We start from the raw sequence: 22,944 nt of genomic DNA on the forward strand, positions 1-22,944 counted from the left end.
GAGAGAAAAGGTGACCTCCCCCCTTTCCTAAAATAGGCCACTTGCACTGAGATACTTGCCTTACTGACAATAATGTCTGTAGCTTCAAAATGTCTTCCGTACATTTTGGGAGATTCACCAGGGATAGGTTCTATTTTGACACAGACTTCTTGTCCTTTTTTTGCAACATCCACTTGTTTGTGGTTTATTTCAATACTTGTTACTATTCCAATGTCAACAAACTGTAAAATAAGAACAGAAAGGACACAATAAAGCAGAGGAGTCATGCCAGTCACAGGCACCATGACTGGACAGCTGAAAAAACTTCAGCAAAGGCTCCAGTTGAAAAGCCTTGGCTCTGTGACCCTCCTTCATCACTTCAGTGTCCACAGTGTAACTTTCTCACTGGTAAACCAGGGATGACAATGCCCCACCCCCTCTGCCCTTCACAAGATGCTGTGAGGACAGAGGGACAGATCATTCATGTGCTTTGGGAAACCCACAAAGTGCTCTGTTAATCCAATGTAGTTTTCTATTTCTGCTTTACCCATTCATAGGACAGGTGCCATATTAAGAGGGAACAGCAGGCACAAGAATTCTGAATCAGGAATGAGGCAGGAGTGGTCGGTGTGGTGAACAAGGGGGTGAGGAGCAAGAGGCTGGAGTCAGAGGCAGCCAGGGACACCTCATGCAGGGCCCCGTAGGCCACAGTAAGAACTTGGCATTTCATGCTGAGGATGAGTTGTGAGCCACCTCATCTCACTTAGTTTTGGGGGAAAAACCCCACTCTGCTGCCTGCCTTATGAAGAGATACAGGGGAGTAAGAGTGAAAACAGTTCAGTTTGGCAAAAGCCATACAGGAAATAATTAACTGAACATGTCCTAACTCAGCCTACTGTTGAAACGGTACAGAAGCAATGACTCCTAAGTGCCATTTCCCGCTAAAGGGACCAGGTGTGGGGCAGGAAAAGTACTAGGTGAGCCTGGAGCATCTTGCTACACCAGAAACGCAGAAAATGTTCCAAGTGCTATGTGGCGAGGCCATAGTAGCTAGCTTGAATGGGGTCCTCCTGACCAAACTGGATAATTTGTATCAAAAGTATTGGTAATGTGGGCTGGCCTGGTAGCGTAGTGTTTTAAGTTTGCCTGCCCTGCTTTGGCAGCCTGGGGTCGCAGGTTCGGATCCCGAGCACAGAGCTACATGCCGCTTATCAAGCCATGCTGTGGCAGTGTCCCATATAAAGTGGAGGAAGATGGGCACGGTTGTTAGCCCAGGGCCTGTCTTCCTCAGCAAAAAGAGGAAGATTGGCAATGGATCTTAGCTCAGGGCTAGTCTTCCTCACCAAAAAAAAAAAATTGGTAATGGATTATAACAAAATGTTTTTGAAAACTAATCAAGTGTATACGATACTTAATAAAAAGGTCAGGGGAGGAAGGTTCATTACAGAGTGTGGGGCAAAAAAATCACAATTTCACAACCATTTATGTAATTGACTTAGGCAAGGCTTGCCAATGGTTACTAAAGCTATTAGGATAAAGGCTGTTGAGAAACAGGATATTCACAGGGACTCGGAAATACCCCAGAGATTACTTAGTAATAGCAAAGGGGGAAAGATTTGTCTCTAATGGAGATGCTGAGCCAACAGCACCTTCTCCAATAGTAATGTTAGCATCGCCAACAGTGAGACAACCTGTGTGTGTGCACGAGACAGCGCTTATGCACATAGTATCCTTTCCAATAATTTTAACTTGTACCTAGTCATGAGGAAACAATCAGACAAATCTATGTTGAGAGATAATCTGTGAAACAAGTGGTCTGGACTCCTCAAAAAGAATGGGTGGACTGTTCCTGATTGAGACTAAAACACATAATAACCAAATGCAATGCACCTTGAAGGGATCCTGGACCAGGCCAGCAGGTGGAATTATTAAAGACATTTTTGGAACAATTGGTAAAATGTGAATGAGGACTGTAAATTACAAAATATTATAGAATTAATGTTAATTTTCCTTAGTTATGATGCTAATCTAGAGGAAAGGAAGATGGGTGTTCATTATTCTATTCTTGAAACTTTTCCCTAGGCTTGAAACTTCAAAATTTTTTTACAAAGCAGCAATAATTCAAAGTACCTTGCCACTTTCACTAACTGAAGCACCGACATCAGCTGCTAAGAATCAGTACTGATTAAGGAAAACTGATATTTAGTGATGTAGAGGTACAAATTACAAAAGGTGACAAGTTCTGCTTGGTTTAAGTTTGTTTGTCACCACCCTTAGACTCTCATTTCCTGCTTTAAGAGATGACACATTTTTTTCTTTTTTGTGTGTGATTTGTTTTTTTTTTGGTGAGGAAGACTGGCCCTGAGCTAAAACATCTGTGCCCACCCACCTCCACTCTGTATGTGGGACCCTGCCATAGCATGGCTTGATGAGTAGTGTAGGTCTGTGCCCAGGATCCAAACCTGCAAACCCCAGGCTGCCAAAGCAGAGCGCACTGAACGTAACCACTGCGCCACCGTGCGGGTCCACAAGAGATGACATATTTTCTTTTAAGTACAATTGTAACTTACATTTTTGCTAGGGACGCACATGGGTGTCCCTTGTTTCACCTGACCTGCTTCCACAGTCACTCCCATCACTATTGGATCTCGAGAATTGAAAATATACTGAGGGAGGATTTTCATCTTGCAGGGAAATACTGCTATGTGCCTAAAAGGAAAAAAGAAAACCCGGTAATTTTTAAGCTTACAAAATCCCTTAAATATTAAACATACAGGGGACAGTGAGGCTTCTTCCATCAGATAAAAGCAGCTTTCCTCAGCAGTCCCAGGAGAGCAGCAGCAGGACGCTGCAGCTGGCCCTCAGTGTGGCTGCCGCAGTCCACGGCTGCCTTCTCGTGCTTCATTCTCGCTTCACCCTCTCCGCCTCCCTCTTTCCATTGTGTTGCTCCCCGAGTCTTAAAGAAGCTGTGTCACAGAAGCACGTTGTGCCCAGACTAAAAGGCTGAGCCCTGCCCCTAAAGGCAGAGATCAGAATCTCAAAAGAACCTACGGTCATGTGTGTCCTGTGGCAGGTGCATAGCCTATTCTGGGGGCCACATAGGCATCAAATCATATCCTGCTTTTCTCCACCATGTTCCCAAATCAGTTGACCCATAAGGCCACTATTTCCCTGCTTATCAAGCATATGCTTAAAGTACTTTAATAGTTTCTAGCAGTGTTCTTAATCAAATTGAATTCTTTTCACTTCAGGTTTCATGATCTAAAGAGAGCATATCCCAATCTAAATCCAGTATTTACCAGTCAGTTCTACTTCAAAAATGGACCCCAGATTGAGCCATCACTGCCCACGGTCACTCGGGTCTGAGCCACCGTTATGTTCTGCCTGGACTATGGGAGCCTCCTTACAGGCTCTTATCACCAACTCCCTGAAATCCTTCCCACAGCCTACAGTGTAGGTCCCACTCCACACGAGTCCTGCCACCTTCTCGGACCTCATGTCCTACCACTCCCTGAGGTTCACTGTGGCTGCCTCCACTTCTGAACCCAATCCTGCCTGCCAGTGCTGTCCTTCCGCCTGCAGACTCCTCACGTGTCTGGGTGGCTCACTTCATTCCCTTCAGATCCCTACTTGAATAAGAGACCAACAGAGATGAGCCACTCCCCCAACCACACTATCAATCACAGCTCTCAGTCTGCTTATCTGGGCCCTGCCCTACTTTGTTTTGCTTTTTAGCACTTATCCCCACTTCTCATGTGTTCACTGCTTGTCTTGCCCCTGAGCTCCAGGAGGAGGGGACCTGCTCAGGGTCACTGCTGACTCCTCCAGCACCTGAGGCGGTGCCACCTACACTGGGCACTCCGTGAGGTCTGCTGGAGGAATGAGCTTCTCTCCCATGGAATGCCTTGCCTCGTTTGATTTCCTAATTTTCCACACTTTAATTTTGTCACTTCCATCCCATGCAATCCCAGATAAGAAACTCCAGCAAGATAAAGTTCCCAAACGTAGGAACTATTCACTCGGTAATGAGACCTAGGTCTGCCAAATTGAAAATTAAAAAATAAACAGGCTACAGAGGATTTGTTCACGCACTGCTGGAATGTCTCAGGTGGGCAGAATTTGTGGTTTATAACGTACCACTTCAGGATGCAGTGTCTGGTAGATGAGCGAATGCCATGCTTCTGTTGTCTACACACCTTTCTGGTCTTTGGTAATTCTCAAATAATCAACTTCATTACCAAAGATCCAAAATAAGTAAAGTCACGAACTTACTTAAATTCTTCTTGTTTCTGTTTCTTGTAGTCTTGTCTATATTTCGTAAAGGCATCAAATAAGTGATAAATAATTTCTGCACTAAAAATTCTAACTCCTAAACTGTCAGCCATTTCTTGTGCATCTCGTTCGATTCTCACATCAAAGGCCAAAATTACTGCATACCTAAAAGGTTAAAACATAAAACACATCAAAGATCATTCAATGAAAAACAGAGTATGTCATAAGGACAGTTTGAAGAAAATAGGTAGGTAATATGAAAGCCTTCAGAGCAGAAGGGAATTTACTTACTGAGGATCATGTTCCAACATCACTGAAGCCTTCATAACATCTTTTTTATGGACTGGGCCAATGTTAATTCCTGCATACTGTAAAAAGGGAGTTTCCGAGTTTACCTGCCTGTCAGGTAACACGAGCACAAACCAGTGACTCTTGTGGGGTTGGGTGTGATTACTTACGGGCACTTCTGATGTTTTCAGAAATTCAAGCAGAGCTTCCAGAGATCCTAGTGTAGATGCCTGAACATAGACTCCTTTTTCTTCTAATTTGATAGCATTTAGTGTCTGTTTTAACTCATGGATCAATTCATCCTTGAAAAGAAATTAGATTCGACAAGGTTGTAAATACATCTCTATCATCAGCAGCCTAGAATTAAACTGTTTCTCTTTTTGATTAAGTATTCACCTGAAAATATGAAACCAAGGCTTAGAAAGAGCACAGCGGAGCAGAGCCTGTGCTGGAACGGAGGAGGTGTTTTGGGGGCTATATCTGAGCTGCATCCCACTTCACCTCTGTCTGTAGATTCACGAATGTTGAAATATATGTAACCTCTGCTTTATTTGGCAAATAAGATAGATGGGTGAGTGGAACGAAAAAATAAATAATCTTTTGAAAGTTAAAAGTACTACATAAAAGTAATGTGTTATGGTCTCTCAAACGCTTTGCTTGACTATCTTAATTAGAAATACCCTAATCTCAGCAGCCCTTTCCTCTGTCACTGCTCCTCTGCAGATGAGCTTTTGACCTGAAATAGGTAAAACCACCTTATGTTGATGCCACTAAAAACACAGAAGTCTATGCCATACTTGGGAGTTGGGGAAGAGGGAAGCATGCTGTTCTCACTGGCCCTAAGGTGGCTGATTCCCTGATGGCAGTGACCTGATGCTGCCTAAAGAATAATAGTGGTCCCAGCACACTAGATGAGCCGTGTGCCAGGAACAGTATCTTCTCTTTGGCAAGCGAATAAATACACTACAGCTCAAAGTGTGCTTCTGTGAAACTATGCTGGACTCGTGTGGGCCATCTGCTCCTACAAACGGGCAGAAAGGCTTTCAAATGACTCCTAGTACCTAATAAGATTTTCTTTAGTTCTGTCTACACACTGCAGTATCTAAAATAAAACATGAATAAACAACTTCCAGCTTATGATTCATTTTTTAAATAAAATGTATATTTTAGAATTCTAGTGTACATAAATATTATTTATGCCAATTCATATGGTAGTACAAACTGAAGTAATTTAAAAGCATCAACTATTTGCTAAAAGGCCACCAGAGAAGGCTTCACAAAGACAAAGGTACGCATTTCATTCAGCATTCCTAGCATGTGCCCCACTGACACAGGGCAGAACTCAGACAGCTTTGGAAGGAAAAAAAGTTAAAATAACTTACTTTCAGAACTGGGATTTCATCTTCTTTATAAGCCACCAGGAGGGGTAAACCAGCCAATGTTTTCTCCAGGTCTTTTCCAAGAATCTTTACCCCTTGAGCTGCTTCCACTTCTTTATGCTTTTCATACTGGTTCTGCAGAGATCAAAACATTTGTTACCAAATTTATCTGAAAAGTGATTAGCATAAGGAGATGATGTAAGAAGCAATTATTTTCATGACCTTGGGGTAGGGAAAGATTTCTTAAACTAGACACAAAAAAATCAATAAAAAGACTGATACATTCTACATTAAAATTAAGTATTTCTGTTTCTCAAGATACCACAGAAAAAGTAAAAAAGTCACAGAGTAGGAGAAGATACTGCAGTATATATAAACCAATAACAGACTAGTGTCCTGACTGTATAAACAACTCCTATAAATCTGTAATAAAGATAGACAATGCCTGAGCACAATGGGCATTTCACAGAGGAGGAAATTTAAATGGCTAATCAAGATATAAAATGATGACCAACCATATTTCAATCAGGCAAGTGTCAACTGAAATAGCAATGAGATACATACCCACCAGAATGGGAAAAATTTAAAAATCTGACAACAAAGAGCTGATGAAAATGTGAACTAATGAAAACTCTAAAATTCTGCTATTTAAAGTATAACTTGTTACACTCACTGTGGACAACAGTGTGCCCTTATTTAGTAAAAGTGGAGCTAACCATAAGTACTAACTCAGCAATTAATTCCTAGGTACATATCCTGGAGAAACTTGCACAACTGCACCAGGAGATAATACAAGAATGTTTGTAGCAAGAGCGTTGTTAGTAATAAGAAAAATTTTTAAACTGGAGATAGCCTACTCTTTCCATCAACAGGAGAAGAGATAAATAAACCACGATACATTCATGCAATGGAAAACTAGACAACAATGAAAACAAACATAGCTATAGGCAGCAACACGGATAAATCTTAAAATTATTTTCTGAAAGAAGCCAGATACAAAGGAACACACTAAGAATAACTCCATTTATATGATGTCAATACATATTTTTTAGGGGTGCATTCTCGGGTATTAAAATTATTAAAAAGGAAAAAAAAAAAGAAGGACATTCGTTACTACCATAAACATGAAAAGCATGGTTAACTTTTAGAGCGACGGAGGGAGCTACGGTCAGGAAGAGGTACACCAAAGGCTTCCGGGCTGTCAGAAACGTTCTATTTCTTGATCTGGCCGTCTGCTTCCTAAATTTTTTCTTCCTAAAAGTTTGTTACACTTTTCTTCTATGTTTTGTGTACTTTTCTCTGTGAATGTTTTATTTCATGAAAAAAAGGTAATGAAAAACTAGTTAGCAATGAAGAACTAAAACAATGTACTTTAATTTTTATGAAAAGCTTAGTTGAGAAATAAGAACTTTCACACCTCTCCACTCTGAGTGATGGTCCCTCCCAGATGAAGACATCTAAAATAAAACGAGGAGTGGGGGTATGTGTTGTGTATTAAGCCAAACAGCTCTCACAGTGAGGAAGTGACCTCAGCAGAACTTCTAAACACTGTACACTCCCCATGTGTCAACGCTTACCTTCACTCGTAATTCCTTCATAGGAGGAGGTAACAGGAGGCCTCGAATCTGTGTTACAATGGGCCCTTCTACACCAGGAACAATAATTGTATCTCCTTCTTTCAAACGCCCATTGATCAATATTACATCTATAGTGGTGCCCATTCCTGGAAGAGCCTTAACCTAAGAGACATTATTGCAAAGGGAGTGAAATACATGCTATGATAACAACACTGTTGATTAAATCTAAAAGTAGTAACCATCCCCGCCCAAGAACTCTGTTTAAAAAAAAAAGGGGGCAGTAAACGGAAAAGCTGACCATTACCTCCATCACCTGGGCTCTCAGCTCTTCACAGTGTGCAAGTCTCTTGCTCAACATGGTCTGAGTTAACTCAACAAGAAGGTAGATCAGACTTCCCATGCCATCACCAGTATGTGCAGAGGTAGGTACCAAGGACACAAAAGTGCGGGGATCTTTATTCTCATAAAACAAAGCTGCATTCAAACCCTAGAGACATAAAAAGCAAAATCACTCCCAAAGGCCAAGCTGTGAAAGGAGGTATCCAGAACAGGAACAACTAACTAGAAGCTAGATGAACAAATGGCTAATCATTCTGAAACTCCTCAAAAACACTCAAGAAAAGGGGCTGGCCCAGTGGTGTAGCAGTTAAGTTCGCATGCTCTGCTTCGGTGGCCCAGGGTTCGCCTGTTCGGATCCTGGGCTCGGACTTACGTACCGCTCATCAAGCCATGCAGAGGCGAGTCCCACATAGAGCAACTAGAAGGATATACAACTATGACATACAACTACCTACAGCGGCTTCGGGGAGAAAAAAGGAAAAAAGGAGGGAGATTGGCAACAGATATTAGCTCAGGGCCAATCTTCCTCAAAACAAAACAAAACAAAACAAAACCACTCAGGAAAGATCATGCATATCCAGCAGGTATTAATTACATTATAGAAAAGTAGTTTCTTTCAAGGTACACTTGGTTTCTAAAATTTAAACATTCAGACTACAAAGAAAGATCTCTGAAATATCAGCTTTCTGATTTAAAAAGGAAAACGGAGAAGAGAAAAGAATGAAAAACACTAATTGCCATTAATAGGGGAACAGAAGCAGTATTAATGAAAATGCTGACTTTATTATAAAGACAATGTAATCAAAGAAAAAATATTCTACGATATGGGCTCTTCATGAAGGGAAAGCGTTCTTACCTGCTGTGCAAATTCCACAATAATAGCCTTTGCTCGCTCCTCAAATTCATCTTTTGTATTCTTTTTCTGCTTCTTTAAAGTAGCAGCCACATCAGAGTCAGGGCTCTTTTTCCAATCATACAACCTATCAATCTGGAAAAAAAAAAAAAATTTTTTTCCATAAGAAACATCTCTAAAATGTTCAGAACACTAAGGAATTTAATTAAGGTTAAAAGCTCCAGAAAATTCCTAATGTATATTATATATATCCAGAAGACTGAATTATTCAGATATTTTATCATATCAAAGCCCCTTACAGCCGGCTTATTACCTGCATCCCCTCTTAAATTAGAAGCTGCTGAGGTAACATGCTGCCCACCAGCCCTCCAACCAGTTCATGAGAGGCTGCCATTTGTTTGCAAAAGATGAGATCCTAGAATTACCCTAGGACTATTAACATATGTTGTCAGAATTCTAAAACGGTTTTAAGTAGTAGACAGGAACAAGGATTAATTACAACAAGTACCATTACCAGAAAAATTATATATGAGAAAACAGAAAAAATAAATAATTATTTCCTATCTCAGAGAATAACCCTTTTTAATTGTTTTATTGCTCAAATTAGGATTTAATATGTTTAATCAAATAATCTATATTTCCTCACATTCCAAAAGAGTGATAAATTGGTATAGAGAGGAAATTATTAATAGTAAAAACAAACAAACAAAAAGCATAATCTGTTGGCTCAGCCTAGAGTGATAATATAAAGATTACCAACCTGAATGCTACTGAGGAGAAAAATCAGAAAGTAGAAATAGACCCAGAAACCAACCAAGATGATGAAACTAACATACCAGGTCCTTAAAATAGTTTTTATGAATATACACAATGACTTTAAAGGAAAAACACAAAACTTGTAAAGCTAAAAAATATATGAAATCTGAAATGAAGAATTCACTGGATGAACTTAACAGCAAATTGCATATTGCAAAAGAAAAGATTAGTGACCTTTAAGATATAGCAATAAAAACTATCCCAACTGAAGCATATAGATAAAAAAGGATGGAAGAAAGAAAGAAAAAAAAAAAAAAAACTTCACTTACTTATGGGACAACATTAAGAGAATTAAGTTCTAGAAAAGTCCTAGAATTCTATCAAACACTTAATGAAAGAGGATGTGAGAAAAGAGAGCATAAAAATATCTGACTAACAACCAAGAATTTTAAAAAACTGGTGAAGAGTATAAATACATATATCTAAGAAAATCAAACCCAAGTAAGATAAACATAAGTAAAACTATTATATAATCTTATTGATGAAACCCTTAAAAGAAAACAGTCTTAAAAGCTGCCAAAGAAAAAAAGAGACATTACATACAGGGGAACAAAGAATGACTACAGATAAAAGCCAGAAAGCGGGGCCGGCCGGGTGGCGCAAGCGGTTAAGTGCGCGCGCTCCGCTGCGGCGGCCCGGGGTTCGCTGGTTCGGATCCCGGGCGCGCACCGACCCACTGCTTGGCAAGCCATGCTGTGGCGGCGTCCCATATAAAGTGGAGGAAGATGGGCACAGATGTTAGCCCAGGGCCGTCTTCCTCAGCAAAAAAAAAGAGGAGGATTGGCGGATGTTAGCACAGGGCTGATCTCCTCACAAAAAAAAAAAAAAAAAAAAAAAAAAAAAGCCAGAAAGCAATGATGATAAAAGAAAAAAATATTTTTTAAACCTAGAATTCTATATCAGGTAAAAACATTAAGAAAATACTTTGAACTAAATGATAATAAAAACACAACATGCCTAAGCAGTGCTTTTAACAGTGATAAGCAGACTTCTAAATGCTTATATTAGAAAAGAAAAAATATCTGAAATGAACAATCTAGGCTTCTATCTTAAGAAATCAGAAAAAGAAGAGCAAATGAAAACAAAAGTAGAAAGAAGGAAATGATGAAAATTAACACTGAAAATCAATAAAATATAAAATAAACAATGGAGAACATCAATAAAACTAAAAGCTGCTTCTTTGAAAGACACAAACTTCTATACTGACAAAAGAAAAATAAAAAAACTAAGTAACCTACACCCACTAAAGAAATTCCACGCTGATGTTGCTTTACTGGTGAATTCTATCAAACACTTAAAGAAAAAATATTTCCACACAAACTCCTTCAGAAAATAAAGCAGAAAATACTTCTCAACTCATTGTATGAGGCCAACATTACTCTGATATCAAAACCAGACAAAAGACATTATAAGAAAACTATATACCAAAATCACTCATGAATACAGACACAAAAATCTCCAACAAAAAAATTAGCAAATCAATATATGAAAAATCTAATACATCATGACCAAATGGGGTTTATTCCAGTAATGCAAGGTTGGTTTAACATTTAAAAAACTGAACGGGACATTCACATGTTAAAAACTGATTCTAGAAACAGATGTTACACCCTTCACAAATATTAACTCAGAATGGATCACAGACCTAAATGTAAAATACAAAAGTCTAAAACTCCTAGAAGATAACACAGGAGAAAACCTAGATGACCTCAGCTATGATACTGACTGTTTAGATAAAACAGCAAAGGCACAAACTATGAAAGAATGAATTGATAAGGTGGACTTCACTAAAATTAGAAACTTTTGGATACAGTGTCAACATGGTGGTGTAGATGGACTCTGAACTCACCTCCTCCCATGGACACAACAAATTTAGAACTACTCTTGAACAATTACCCCGGAGAGGGAACTGAAAACTAGATAAAAACAACCCCCACAACAAGGGACAGGGCTGACTGAGGTGGAAGAGGCAGAAATTCCTTTCTGGAGAGCAAAAAGCGACCTTTTAGCCACAGTGCCTCATAGCCAGACAAGAGCAACCTTAAGGTACGAAGCCATCCCAGGAGCAGTGAGGGATCTAAGTGGGAGAGGATTACAAAATAAGCAACTTCTGGACTCAGCACAACCGAGACAAGTGTCATAATATCTGGCTTTCTTGGTTATTAAGTACAGTGGGGAATACTCCAAGAAAAGCTATCAGACATAAGGAAAAAAAGCCTGCTCTTAAATGCACAAATTCACCCACTTTGGGAAGCAATGTAAACTCGCCAGAAAGAAAGGTGCACAGTCCTTTGGTGAAAAGAGACTCACTTGACAGGCTCTGGGTTCATCTTGGTGAGAGGTGAGACCTCCCCAGAGACTGAGACATTGGTGGCAGCCCTTACTGTGACCTACTACAGGCCTGCTGACACAGATGCTGGCAGATGCGATTGGAGTTCTTCCCCAGGCCTGTTAGCGCAGGTATCTGCCCCATCCACTAGAGCACCGATTTAATCCAGCTCAGCCCGGGCAGGCAGCCCATCCTAGGGACTGGCCACACGCAACAGAAATCCCCCGGGGAAACTGCGGACCCACGTAGGCAGGGTGCCTGGAACCTCTGCAGCCAGGCAAGTGGGTCCACTTCTGCAGGGCAGGGCGTGTGCGAGGGGCAGGTCTCCGTTGGTGGAGTGTGTGGGGCCTCTGCAGTGGGGCGACTGTGTCCACTTCAGTGGGTTGGGGCGCGCTCATGGGGCAGGACTGTGTTGAGGGTGTGTGTGGCCCTGTGGGTGGTGGGGCTTGTCAGCTGCAGCAGACTTGTGCTTCTCAAACAGCCACAGAGGGGACTGGCCCCACCTTCCAAAGGCTGAAACAACTGGGTGCTCCCATGGCTGGGGCACTCACTGCAATCCACTCACCTACAACCCTGAGAGAACTGACAATAGCCTTGCAGGCTGAAGGCCTAAAGCAACTGTAAGACCCTGAGTTTAGCAACCAGCCATGCTGGGGGCCTACTCACTTAACAGAAAAACTGCAACAGGAATGTGCTATTAGACCTTGCAGCCAACTGCACTGGGGCTCCCCATGCCCGATAATGTGACTGAAGGGTCCACAGCAGCCACACACAGCTGAGCATTACAACCAGCCGGGCAGGGGGACAGCCGAGCCTGCAGCAAGAGCAACCCTGCTACAACAGGAGGACACATGTAGCCCACGTAGGGGACGCTCCTGGAACATCTGGAACTGGTGATGAGACGGAAGCACACTGCTGTGCCTCATAAGGCATCTCTTACATGAGGCCACCTCTCCAAGATCAGGAGATATAGCTGACCTATCTAAAATACACATATAAGCACAGAGAAAGAGGCAAAATTAGGAGACAAAGGAATACATTCCAAGTAAGGGAACAGGACAAAACCCCAGAAAAAGAACTAAATGAAACAGAGATAAACAACCTACCTGACAAAGAGTTCAAACTAAGAGTCATAAGGATGCTCACTGATCTTGGGAGAAGAACGGATGAACTCAGTGAGAACTTCAACCAAGAATTGGGAAATATAAAAAAGAACCAATCAGAAATGAAGAATACAACACAGGAAATGAAAAATTCACTAGAGAGACTCAATAGCAGAGCAGAATGATACAGCAGAATGATACAGAAGAACGGATCAGCAAGCTGGACGAAAGACTAAAGGAAATCACCCAAGAAGCTTCAGAACAGGTAAAAGAGAAAAGAATTAAAAAGAACAAGGACAGTCTAAGGGACCTCTGGGACAACATCAACCACACTATCATCCATATTATAGGTGTCCCAGAAGAGAGAGAGAAAGGGGCAGAGAACCTATCTGAAGAAATAATAGCAGAAAACTTTCCTAACCTAAGGAAGAAAACAGACCTTTAGGTACAGGAAGCACAGAGAGCACCAAACAAGATAAACCCACAGGCCTGCACCAAGACATATTATAATTAAAATGTCCAGAACTAAAGATAAAGAGAGACCTCTAAAAGCTGCAAGAGAGGGGCCGACCCCATGGCTTAGTGGTTAAGTGCGCGCGCTCCGCTGCTGGCAGCCCAGGTTCGGATCCCAGGCGCGCACCGACACGCTGCTTCTCCGACCACGCTGAGGCCGCGTCCCACGTACAGCAACTAGAAGGATGTGCAGCTATGACATACCACTATCTACTGGGGCTTTGGGGGAAAATAAATAAATAAAATTATAAAAAAAATAAAAATAAAAATTAAAAATAAAAGCTGCAAGAGAAAGGCAACAAGTTACATACAAAGAAACCTCATAAGCCTATCAGCTGACTTCTCAGCAAACACCTTACAGGATAGAAGGGAGTGGCATGATATATTTAAAGTGCTGAAAGGAAAAAACCTACAGCCAAGAATATCCCACCCGACAAGGTTATTATTCAGAATGGAAGGAGAGATAAAGAGTTTGCCAGACAAACAAAAACTAAAGGAATTTATCACCAAGAAACCAGCTGTCCAAGAAACGCTAAATGGATTTATTTAAGTGGAAAAGAGAAGACTACAAATAGGAATAAGAAAATTAATCCCCCCCCAAAAGCAATAAAATCACTGGTAAAGGCAAATATACAGGAAATGTAGCAGATCGACCACCTATGAAGCCAATATGAAGGTCAAAAGACAAAAGTACTAAAATTATCTATTTCCATAACAAGAGGGTAATGGACACACATGCACAAAAAAAGAGGTTAGATATGATATCAAAAAGATAACATGGGAAGAGGGGAGTAAAGGAGTAGAGCTTTTAGAAAGAGGTCAAACTAAGGAGACCATCAATTCAATATAGGTTGCTATATACGTAGGTTATTATATGTTAACTTCATGGTAATCACAAACCAGAAACCTGTAATAAATATACAAAACATTAAGACAAAGGAATCCAAACATAATACTAAAGAAAGCCATCAAACCACAAGGGAAGAGAGCAAGAGAAGAAGAAAGGAACAGAGAACTACTAAAACACCCAGAAAAAGAAGTAACAAAATGGCAATAAGTACATTCTTATCAATAGCTACTTCAAATGTCCATGGACTAAATGCTCCTATCAAAAAGCACAGGGTGGCCAACTAGATAAAAAAACAAGACCCCAAAACATTCTGCATACAAGAGACACACTTCAGACCTAAAAACACAAACTGAAAGTGAAGGGACGGAAAAAGATACTCCATGCAAATGGCAATGAAAGGAAAGCTGGGCTAGCAATACTTATATCAGACAAAGCAGACTTTAAAACAAAAGCTGTAACAAGAGACAAAGACGGGCACTACGTAATGATCAAGGGGACAATCCAACAAGAGGTATAACACTTGTAAATATCTACACACCCAACACAGGAGCACCTAAATATATAAAGCAATTATTAACAGACATAAAAGGAGAAATAGACAGTAACACAATAATAGTAGGGGACTTGAACACTCCATTTACACCAAAGGATAGATCATCCAAACAGACGATCAATAAGAAAACATTGTCCTTAAACGACACATTAGACCAGATGGACTTAGTAGATATATACAGAGCATTCCATCCAAAAACTGCAGAATATACATTCTTTTCAAATGCACACGGAACATTCTCCAGGATGGATCACATAGTAGGCCACAAAACAAGTCTCCATAAATTTAAGAAGACTGAAATAATACCAAGCATCTGTTCTTACCACGACAGTATAAAAATGGAAATCAACCGCAGGAAGAAAATCAGAAAAGCCACAAATATGTGGAGATTAAACAAAATGTTACTGAACAACAACTGGGTCAATGACGAAATCAAAGGAGATATCAAAAAATACCTAGAGACAAATGAAAATGAAAATATGACATGCCAAAATTTATGGGATACAGCAGAAGCAGATCTAAGAGGGAAGTTTATAAGAATACAGGCTTACCTCAACAAACAAGAAAAATTTCAAATAAACAATCTAACAGGGCACCTAAAGGAACTGGAAAAAGAAGAACAAAGACCAAAATCAGTAGAAGGAAGGAAATAATAAAAATCAAGGCAGACATAAATGAAATAGAGACTAAAAAAAAAAAGAGAAAAAAAATCGATGAAACTAAGAGCTGGTTCTTCGAAAAGATAAACACCATTGACAAGCCTCTAGCAAAACTCACCAAGAAAAAAGAGAGACAGCTCAAATAAATAAAATCAGAAATGAAATAGGAGAAATTACAATGGAGACCTCAGAAATACAAAAGATTTTAAGGGAATACTACGAAAAGCTATACACCAACAAATTGGAAAATCTAGAAGAAACACAGAATTTGAACAGACCAATCACCAGTAAGGAGATCAAAACAGTAATCAAAAACCTTCCAGGGGCCGGCCTGGTAGCAGAGCGGTTAAGTTAGCACATTCTGCTTTGGTGGCCCGAGGTTCACCAGTTCAGATCCTAGGCATGGACCTACTCATTACTCATCAAGCCATGCTGAGGTGGTGTCCCACAGAGAAGAACTAGAAGGACCTACAACTAGCATCTACAACACTGTACTGGGGCTTTTGGGAGAAAAAAGAAAAAGATGAGGACTGGCAACAGATGTTAGTTCAGGGCCAATCTTCCTCAAAATAAATAAATAAATAAATAAATAACCTTTCAAAAAATAAAAGTCCAGGACAAGACAGCTTCCCTAGTGAATTCTACCAAACATTCAAAGAAGACTTAATACCTATCTTTCTCAAACTCTTCCAAAAAATTGAAGAGGAAGGGAAGCTTCCTAACTGATTCTACAAAGAGAACATTACCCTAATACCAAAACCAGACAAGGACAACACCAAAAAAAAAAAAAAAATTATAGGCCAACATCACGGATGAACATCAATGCAAAAATCCTCAACAAGATACTGGCAAATCAAATACAACAATACATTAAAAAGATCATGCACCATGATCAAAGTGGGATTTATTCCAGGGATGCAAGGATGGTTCAACATTCACAAATGAATCAATGTGATACACCACATTAACAAAATGAAGAATAAAAATCACATGATCATCTCAATAGATGCAGAGAAAGCATTTGACAAGAAACAGCATCCATTTATGATAAAAACTCTGAATAAAATGGGTATAGAAGGAAAGTACCTCACCATAAAAAGGCCATATATGACAAACTCACAGAGATATCATTATCAATGGAGAAAAACTGAAAGCTATCCCTCTAAGAACAGGAACCAGAAAAGGATGCCCACTTTCACTACTCTTATTTAACATGGAAGTCCCAGCCAGAGCAATCAGATAAGAAAAAGAAATAAAAGGGATCCAAATTGGAAAGGAAGAAGTGAAACTCACCATTTGCAGATGATATGATTTTATATATGGAAAACCCTAAAGAATCCACCAAAAAACTTTTAGATTTAATAAACGAATATGGTAAAGTTGCAGGATACAAAATCAACATACAAAAATTAGTTGCATTTCTATACAGTAACAACGAAGTAGCAGACAGAGAAATTAAGAATACCATCCCATTTACAATTGCAACAAAAAGAATAAAACGCCTAGGAATAGATTTAACAAAAGAGGTGAAAGGCCTGTTAACTGAAAACTATAAAACATTGTTGAAAGAAATTGAAAAAGACACAAAGAAATGGAAAGACGTTTTGTGCTCTTGGATTGGAAAAATTAGCATAGTTAAAATGTCCATACTTTCTAAAGCAATCTACAGATCCAATGCAATCCCTATCAAAGTTCCAACATTTTTCACCGAAATAGAACAAAGAATCCTAAAATTTATATGGAACAAGAGACCCCAAACAGCCAAAGGAATCCTGAGAAAAAAGAACAAAGCTGGAGGTATCACACTCCTTGATCTCAAAATATACTACCAAAGCCATAGTAATCAAAATAGCACGGCACTGGCACAAAAACAGACACACAGACCCATGGAACAGAATCAAAAGCCCAGAAATAAAACCACACATTTACGGACAGCTAATTTTCGACAAGGGAGTCAAGAACATACAATGGACAAAGGAAAGTCTCTTCAATAAATGGTGTTGGGAAAACTGGTCAGCCACATGCCAAAGAATGAAAGTAGAGCATTATCTTACACCATACACAAAAATTAACTCACAGTGGATTAAGGACTTGAATGTAAGACCTGAAACCATGAAAATTCTAGAAGAAAACATAGGCAGTACACTCTTCAGCATCAGTCCTAGCAGCATATTTTCAAGCACCATGTCTGACCGGGCAAGGGAAACAACAGAAAAAAATAAACAAATGGGACTACATCAAACTAAAAAGCTTCTGCACAGCAAAAGAAACCACCAACAAAACGAAAAGACAACCTAACAATTGGGAGAAGATACTTGCAAACCATACATCTGATAAGAGGTTAATATCCAAACCATATAAAGAACTCATACATCTCAACAACAAAAAAACTAACAACCCAATAAAAAAATGAGCAAAAGATCTGAACAGACATTTCTCCAAAGAAGATATACAGATGGCCAACAGGCACATGAAAAGATGTTCAACATCATTAACTATCAGGGAAATGCAAATCAAAACTACAATGAGATATCACCTTACAGCCGTCAGAATGGCTATAATTAATAAGACAGGAAATAACAAGGGTTGGAGAGGATGTAGAGAGAAGGGAACTCTCATACACTGCTGGCAGGAGTGCAAACTGGCGCAGGCACTAGGGAAAAGAGTATGGAGATTTCTCAAAAAGTTAAGAATAGAACTACCACACAATCCAGCTACTCCACTGCTGGGTATTTATCCAAAGAACATGAAAACACAAATGCATAAAGATATATGCACCCCTATGTTCATTGTGGCATTATTCACAATAGCCAAGACTTGGACGCAATCTACGTGCCCACCAAGGGACGAATGGATAAAGAAGATGGTGTATATATACACAATGGAATACTACTTAGCCATAAAAAGGATGAAATCTGGCCATCTGTGACAACATGGATGGATCTTTCGGCTATTAGGCTAAGCGAAATAAGTGAGAGGGAGAAAGTCAAATACCGTATGATCTCACTCATAAATAGATGATAAAAACAACAAACAAACACACAGAGACAGAGATTGGATTGGTGGTTACCAGAGGGGAAAGGGGGAAGAGAAGAGGACAAAAGGGGTTATTAGGCACATGTGTATGGTGATGTACGGTAATTAGTCTTTGGGTGGTGAACATGATGTAATCTACACAGAAATCAAAATATAATGATGTATACCCAAAATGTATATAATGTTATAAACCAATGTTACCACAATAAGAACAAACAAACAAAACTTCTGCTGTGCTAAACAGAGAGACGACAAGCCACAGACTGAGAGAAAACAACTGCAAAGACACATCTGATAAAGGAATGGTATCCAAAATGTACAAAGAACTCTTAAAACTCAACAATAAGAAAACAAAGAATCCAATTGAAAAACAGGCCAAAGAGCTTAACAGACACTTCACCAAAGAAAATATACAGGCGGCAAATAAGAACATGAAAAATATTCCACATCTTATGTCACCAGGCAAACACAAATTAAAATGATACATCACTGCACACCTATTAGAATGGCCAAAATCCAAAACACTTATAATACTAAATGCTGGTGAGGATGTGGAGCAACAGGAACTCTCATTCATTGCTGGTGGGAATGCAAAATGGTACAGCCACTTTGGAAGACTGGCAGTTTCTTACAACTAAACATACCCTTAGCATACGATCCAGTCATCATGCTCCTTGGAATTCATCCAGAGGAGCTGAAAACTTACGTCCACACAAAAACCTACACACGGATGTTTATAGCAGCTTTATTCATAACTGCCAAAACCTGGAAGCAACCAAGATGTCCTTCAGCAGGTGAATGGATAAATAAACTGGTACATTCAGACAACGGTACATTATTCAGCATTAAAAAAAATGAGCTATCAAGCCATGGAAGAAACTTTAATGCGTATTACTAAGTGAAAGAAGCCAATCTAGAAGGGTTACATACTGTAGGATTCCAATTATATAATATTCTGGAAAAGGCAAAACTATGGAGACACTAAAAAGATCAGTGGTTGCCGGGGGCGGGGGGGGGGGGTGGAGGGATGAATAGGCAGAGCACAGAGAGTTTTTAGTGAAAATACTCCATATGATACCATAATGATGGACATATGTCATCATACACTTGTCCAAACCCACAGACTATACAATTCCAAGAGTGACCCCTAATGTAAACTATGGACTTTGGGCGATAATGATGTGTCAGCATAGGTTCATCAATTGTTAACAAACGTACCACTCTGGAAGGGGGTGTTGAAAACGGGAGTGGTGTGCATGCGTGGAAGCATGGGCATATGGGAAAGCTATGTATTTTCCCCTCAATTTTGCTGTGAACCTCAAACTGTTTGAAAAAAAAATAGTATTAATAACAAATAAAGCCCCCCAAAAATATCAACAGTAATTCATGTTATTACAGAATAAAGGAGAAAAGCCATGTGAACATCTCAAGACATGCAGAATAAGCACCTGACAAAAAACAAGAACAATTCACGACTTTAAAAAAAAACAAAAACACTCTAAGCATCCTAGGAATAGAAGGGAACTTTCTCAACTTAATAAAGTGCATTTACAAAAAAACCTACAGCTGATATCATACTCAATGGTGAAAGACTAAGCACTTTATACCCCTAAGATCAGGAAGAAAGCAAGGATGTCTGTCATCACTTCTATTCAACATTGTTCTAGAAAGTCTAGTTAGTGCAGTAAAGCAGAAAAAAATTTACAAATGATACAGATAAGGTAAAAAGTTTAATAGCCTTTATTTACAGATAACAATCATATGTATAGAAAATCCCACATGATCTACAACAGAAGCTACTAGGTGTAATCAGTGAACTTAACAAGGTCACAAGATAAAAAGTCAATATATAAAAATCAACTGTATTTCTTCTACATAAAAGTGACAATTAGAAACCCCAATTTTTAAAATGCTATTTACAACAGCATCAAAACCATGAAATACTAGGGATAAATTTAGAAAAATACATCCAACACATGGACAATGAAACTATAAAATATTGCCAAGAGAAAGTAAAGAAGACCTAAGTAAACGTAGAGAGAGATCATGTTCAATGATAAGACTCAATTTTTTTAAAAACATGAATTCTAGAACTTATCTACAGATTAAATACAATCCCAATCAAAATCCTGGAAGGCTTTTTGTAGAAACTAAGAAGCGTTTTTTTTTTTTTTGTGAGGAAGATCAGCCCTGAGCTAACATCCATGCTAATCCTCCTCTTTTTTTTTTTTTGCTGAGGAAGACCGGCTCTGAGCTAACATCTATTGCCAATCCTCCTCCTTTTTTTTTTTTTTTCCCCAAAGCCCCAGTAGATAGTTGTATGTCATAGTTGCACATCCTTCCAGTTGCTGTATGTGGGACTCGGCCTCAGCATGGCCGGAGAAGCAGTGCGTTGGTGCGCGCCCAGGATCCGAACCCAGGCCGCCAGCAGCGGAGTGCGAGCACTTAACTGCTAAGCCACAGGGCCGGCCCCCTAAGAAGCTGATTCTAAACTTTATATGGAAATTCAAGGACCCTAAAATAACCAAAACAATTTTGAGAAAAAGTTGAAGAACTTACTACTATCTGTTTTCAAGACATTACTACGAAACTACAGTAATCAAGACAGCATAGTAGCGGCATAACAATGGACATATAGGTCAATGGAAGAGAAGATAAACACTGAGAACAGACATACATACATGGCCAATTAATTTTCAAGAAAGATTCCAAAATAACTCAATGGGTAAAGTATAATCTTTTCACCAAAGGGTTTTCAACCAGATATTCATATGGAAAAGATTAATCTTGACTCTTAACTCACACCATGCACAAAAATTAACTAAAAACATCACAGATCTAAAAGTTAAATATCTAGAAACAAAGAAGAAAATTTTCATGAACTTGTGGTGGGAAAAGATTACTTATATAGAACACAAGAAACATAAATTATAAAATATTTCTCATAAATTGATTTCAACAAAATTAGAAATTTCTGCTCTTCAAAACAGATCATTAAGAAAATGAAAAACCAAGTCCTTGACTACAAGAATGTATCTACAATACACATAACTGACAAGGGACTTATGTCTACAATATATAAAGAAGTCTTACAATTCAGCAATAAGACAACAATCTAATAAAAAATGAGCAAAGGATTTTAAACAGATACTTCACAAAGAGATGGCAAATAAGTACACGAAAAGATGTTTGACGCCATTAGTCATCACGGAAATGTAAATTAAACCACAATAATTGAGCACTTCACACTTAATTAGAATGGCTACAGGTGGGGCAAGTGTTGGCAAGAAAGTGCAGAAACTGGGACTCTTACATATTGCTGGTTAAAATGTAAAAAGGTACAATCTCTGGGAGAATGTGTCATTTTCTCATAAAGTTGAACATATACATACCACATGACCCAGCAATTCTATTCCTAAATATTTACTCACAAATGTCTACACAAAGACTTGCGTAGAAACGTTCATAGCTGCTTCATTAATAACCTAAAATTGGAATCAATCCAAATGTCTTTCAATAGGTAAATGGATAATGTGTGGTACTACTTAGATAATGAAATATTACTCAACAATAAAAAGGAACAACCTATGATACATGCAACAGGAATAAATTTATAACATGAGTAGTGAAAAATACCAGTCTCAAAAAATTACATACTGTATAATTCCATTAATATGAAATTACAGAACAAGCAAAACTCGTCTATAGTGACAAAAAGACGATCAGTGGTTCTTTGAGGTTGAAGAAGGGGACAGACTGAGAATATGGAGATGGTCTATATTCTGAATGGTGGTGGTTATGGATGTGTATAAATTTATCAAAATACACTGAACTTAGCATGAGTACATTTTCTTATATGAAAGTTATACTATGATATATTTTTTAATCACAAAAAATTAAGAAGCATGTTTTCACAATTTAATTTTTCAGAAGAAGAGCTTACCTTATTGAGCGCAACAATAAAGGGACATTTTTTGGATTTCAGAAGGTTGATAGATTCAATTGTCTGGGGCTCCAAACCATGCATAATATCAACAACTAAAATGGCAATATCACAAAGAGAGCTTCCTCTGTTTCTCAGATTACTGTTGAAAAGAGGGAAAAAAATGCATAAATAGAAATCTTGAAATTAATACTTCTACTTAGTAAAGAAACTTAAAATTTTAATTTCTTTATAAAACCTACACAAAAAGAACAAAATCAAGTACATGCATTAAATTCAAGTGCCATTAGCCCTTAACTTGCCAAATGCTTATCTGACAGACAGTGAACTGACATCAGTTGGAATGAGTTAGTTCCAGAAGTTACTCCAATATTTCTGCCAATTTTACTGACCAAGTTTTTTGCGCTAAGGAATATGGCCAAGAGGCAACAGGATGAAATTCCACCTATAATGGG

At 38.9% G+C, this 22,944-nt stretch overlaps 1 protein-coding gene across 1 annotated transcript in view; it reads right to left on the reverse strand.

The window, feature by feature from the left end:
• The window catches only part of EIF5B (eukaryotic translation initiation factor 5B), a 90,074-nt gene that overhangs the window by 1,860 nt on the left and 65,270 nt on the right, over window positions 1-22,944 (reverse strand). The window contains exons 14-23 of the mRNA XM_058534473.1: window positions 22,490-22,631; window positions 8,691-8,822; window positions 7,800-7,982; window positions 7,496-7,657; window positions 5,922-6,053; window positions 4,710-4,841; window positions 4,543-4,619; window positions 4,252-4,416; window positions 2,550-2,688; window positions 60-221 (exon numbers count right to left, since the gene is read on the reverse strand). Coding sequence (XP_058390456.1) covers window positions 60-221; window positions 2,550-2,688; window positions 4,252-4,416; window positions 4,543-4,619; window positions 4,710-4,841; window positions 5,922-6,053; window positions 7,496-7,657; window positions 7,800-7,982; window positions 8,691-8,822; window positions 22,490-22,631 — 1,426 coding nt within the window. The remainder of the gene's footprint in view (window positions 1-59; window positions 222-2,549; window positions 2,689-4,251; window positions 4,417-4,542; window positions 4,620-4,709; window positions 4,842-5,921; window positions 6,054-7,495; window positions 7,658-7,799; window positions 7,983-8,690; window positions 8,823-22,489; window positions 22,632-22,944) is intronic.

This window comes from Diceros bicornis, chromosome 40 (assembly GCF_020826845.1).
Source record: "Diceros bicornis minor isolate mBicDic1 chromosome 40, mDicBic1.mat.cur, whole genome shotgun sequence".
In the NCBI taxonomy this organism is placed as follows: Eukaryota; Metazoa; Chordata; class Mammalia; order Perissodactyla; family Rhinocerotidae; genus Diceros; species Diceros bicornis.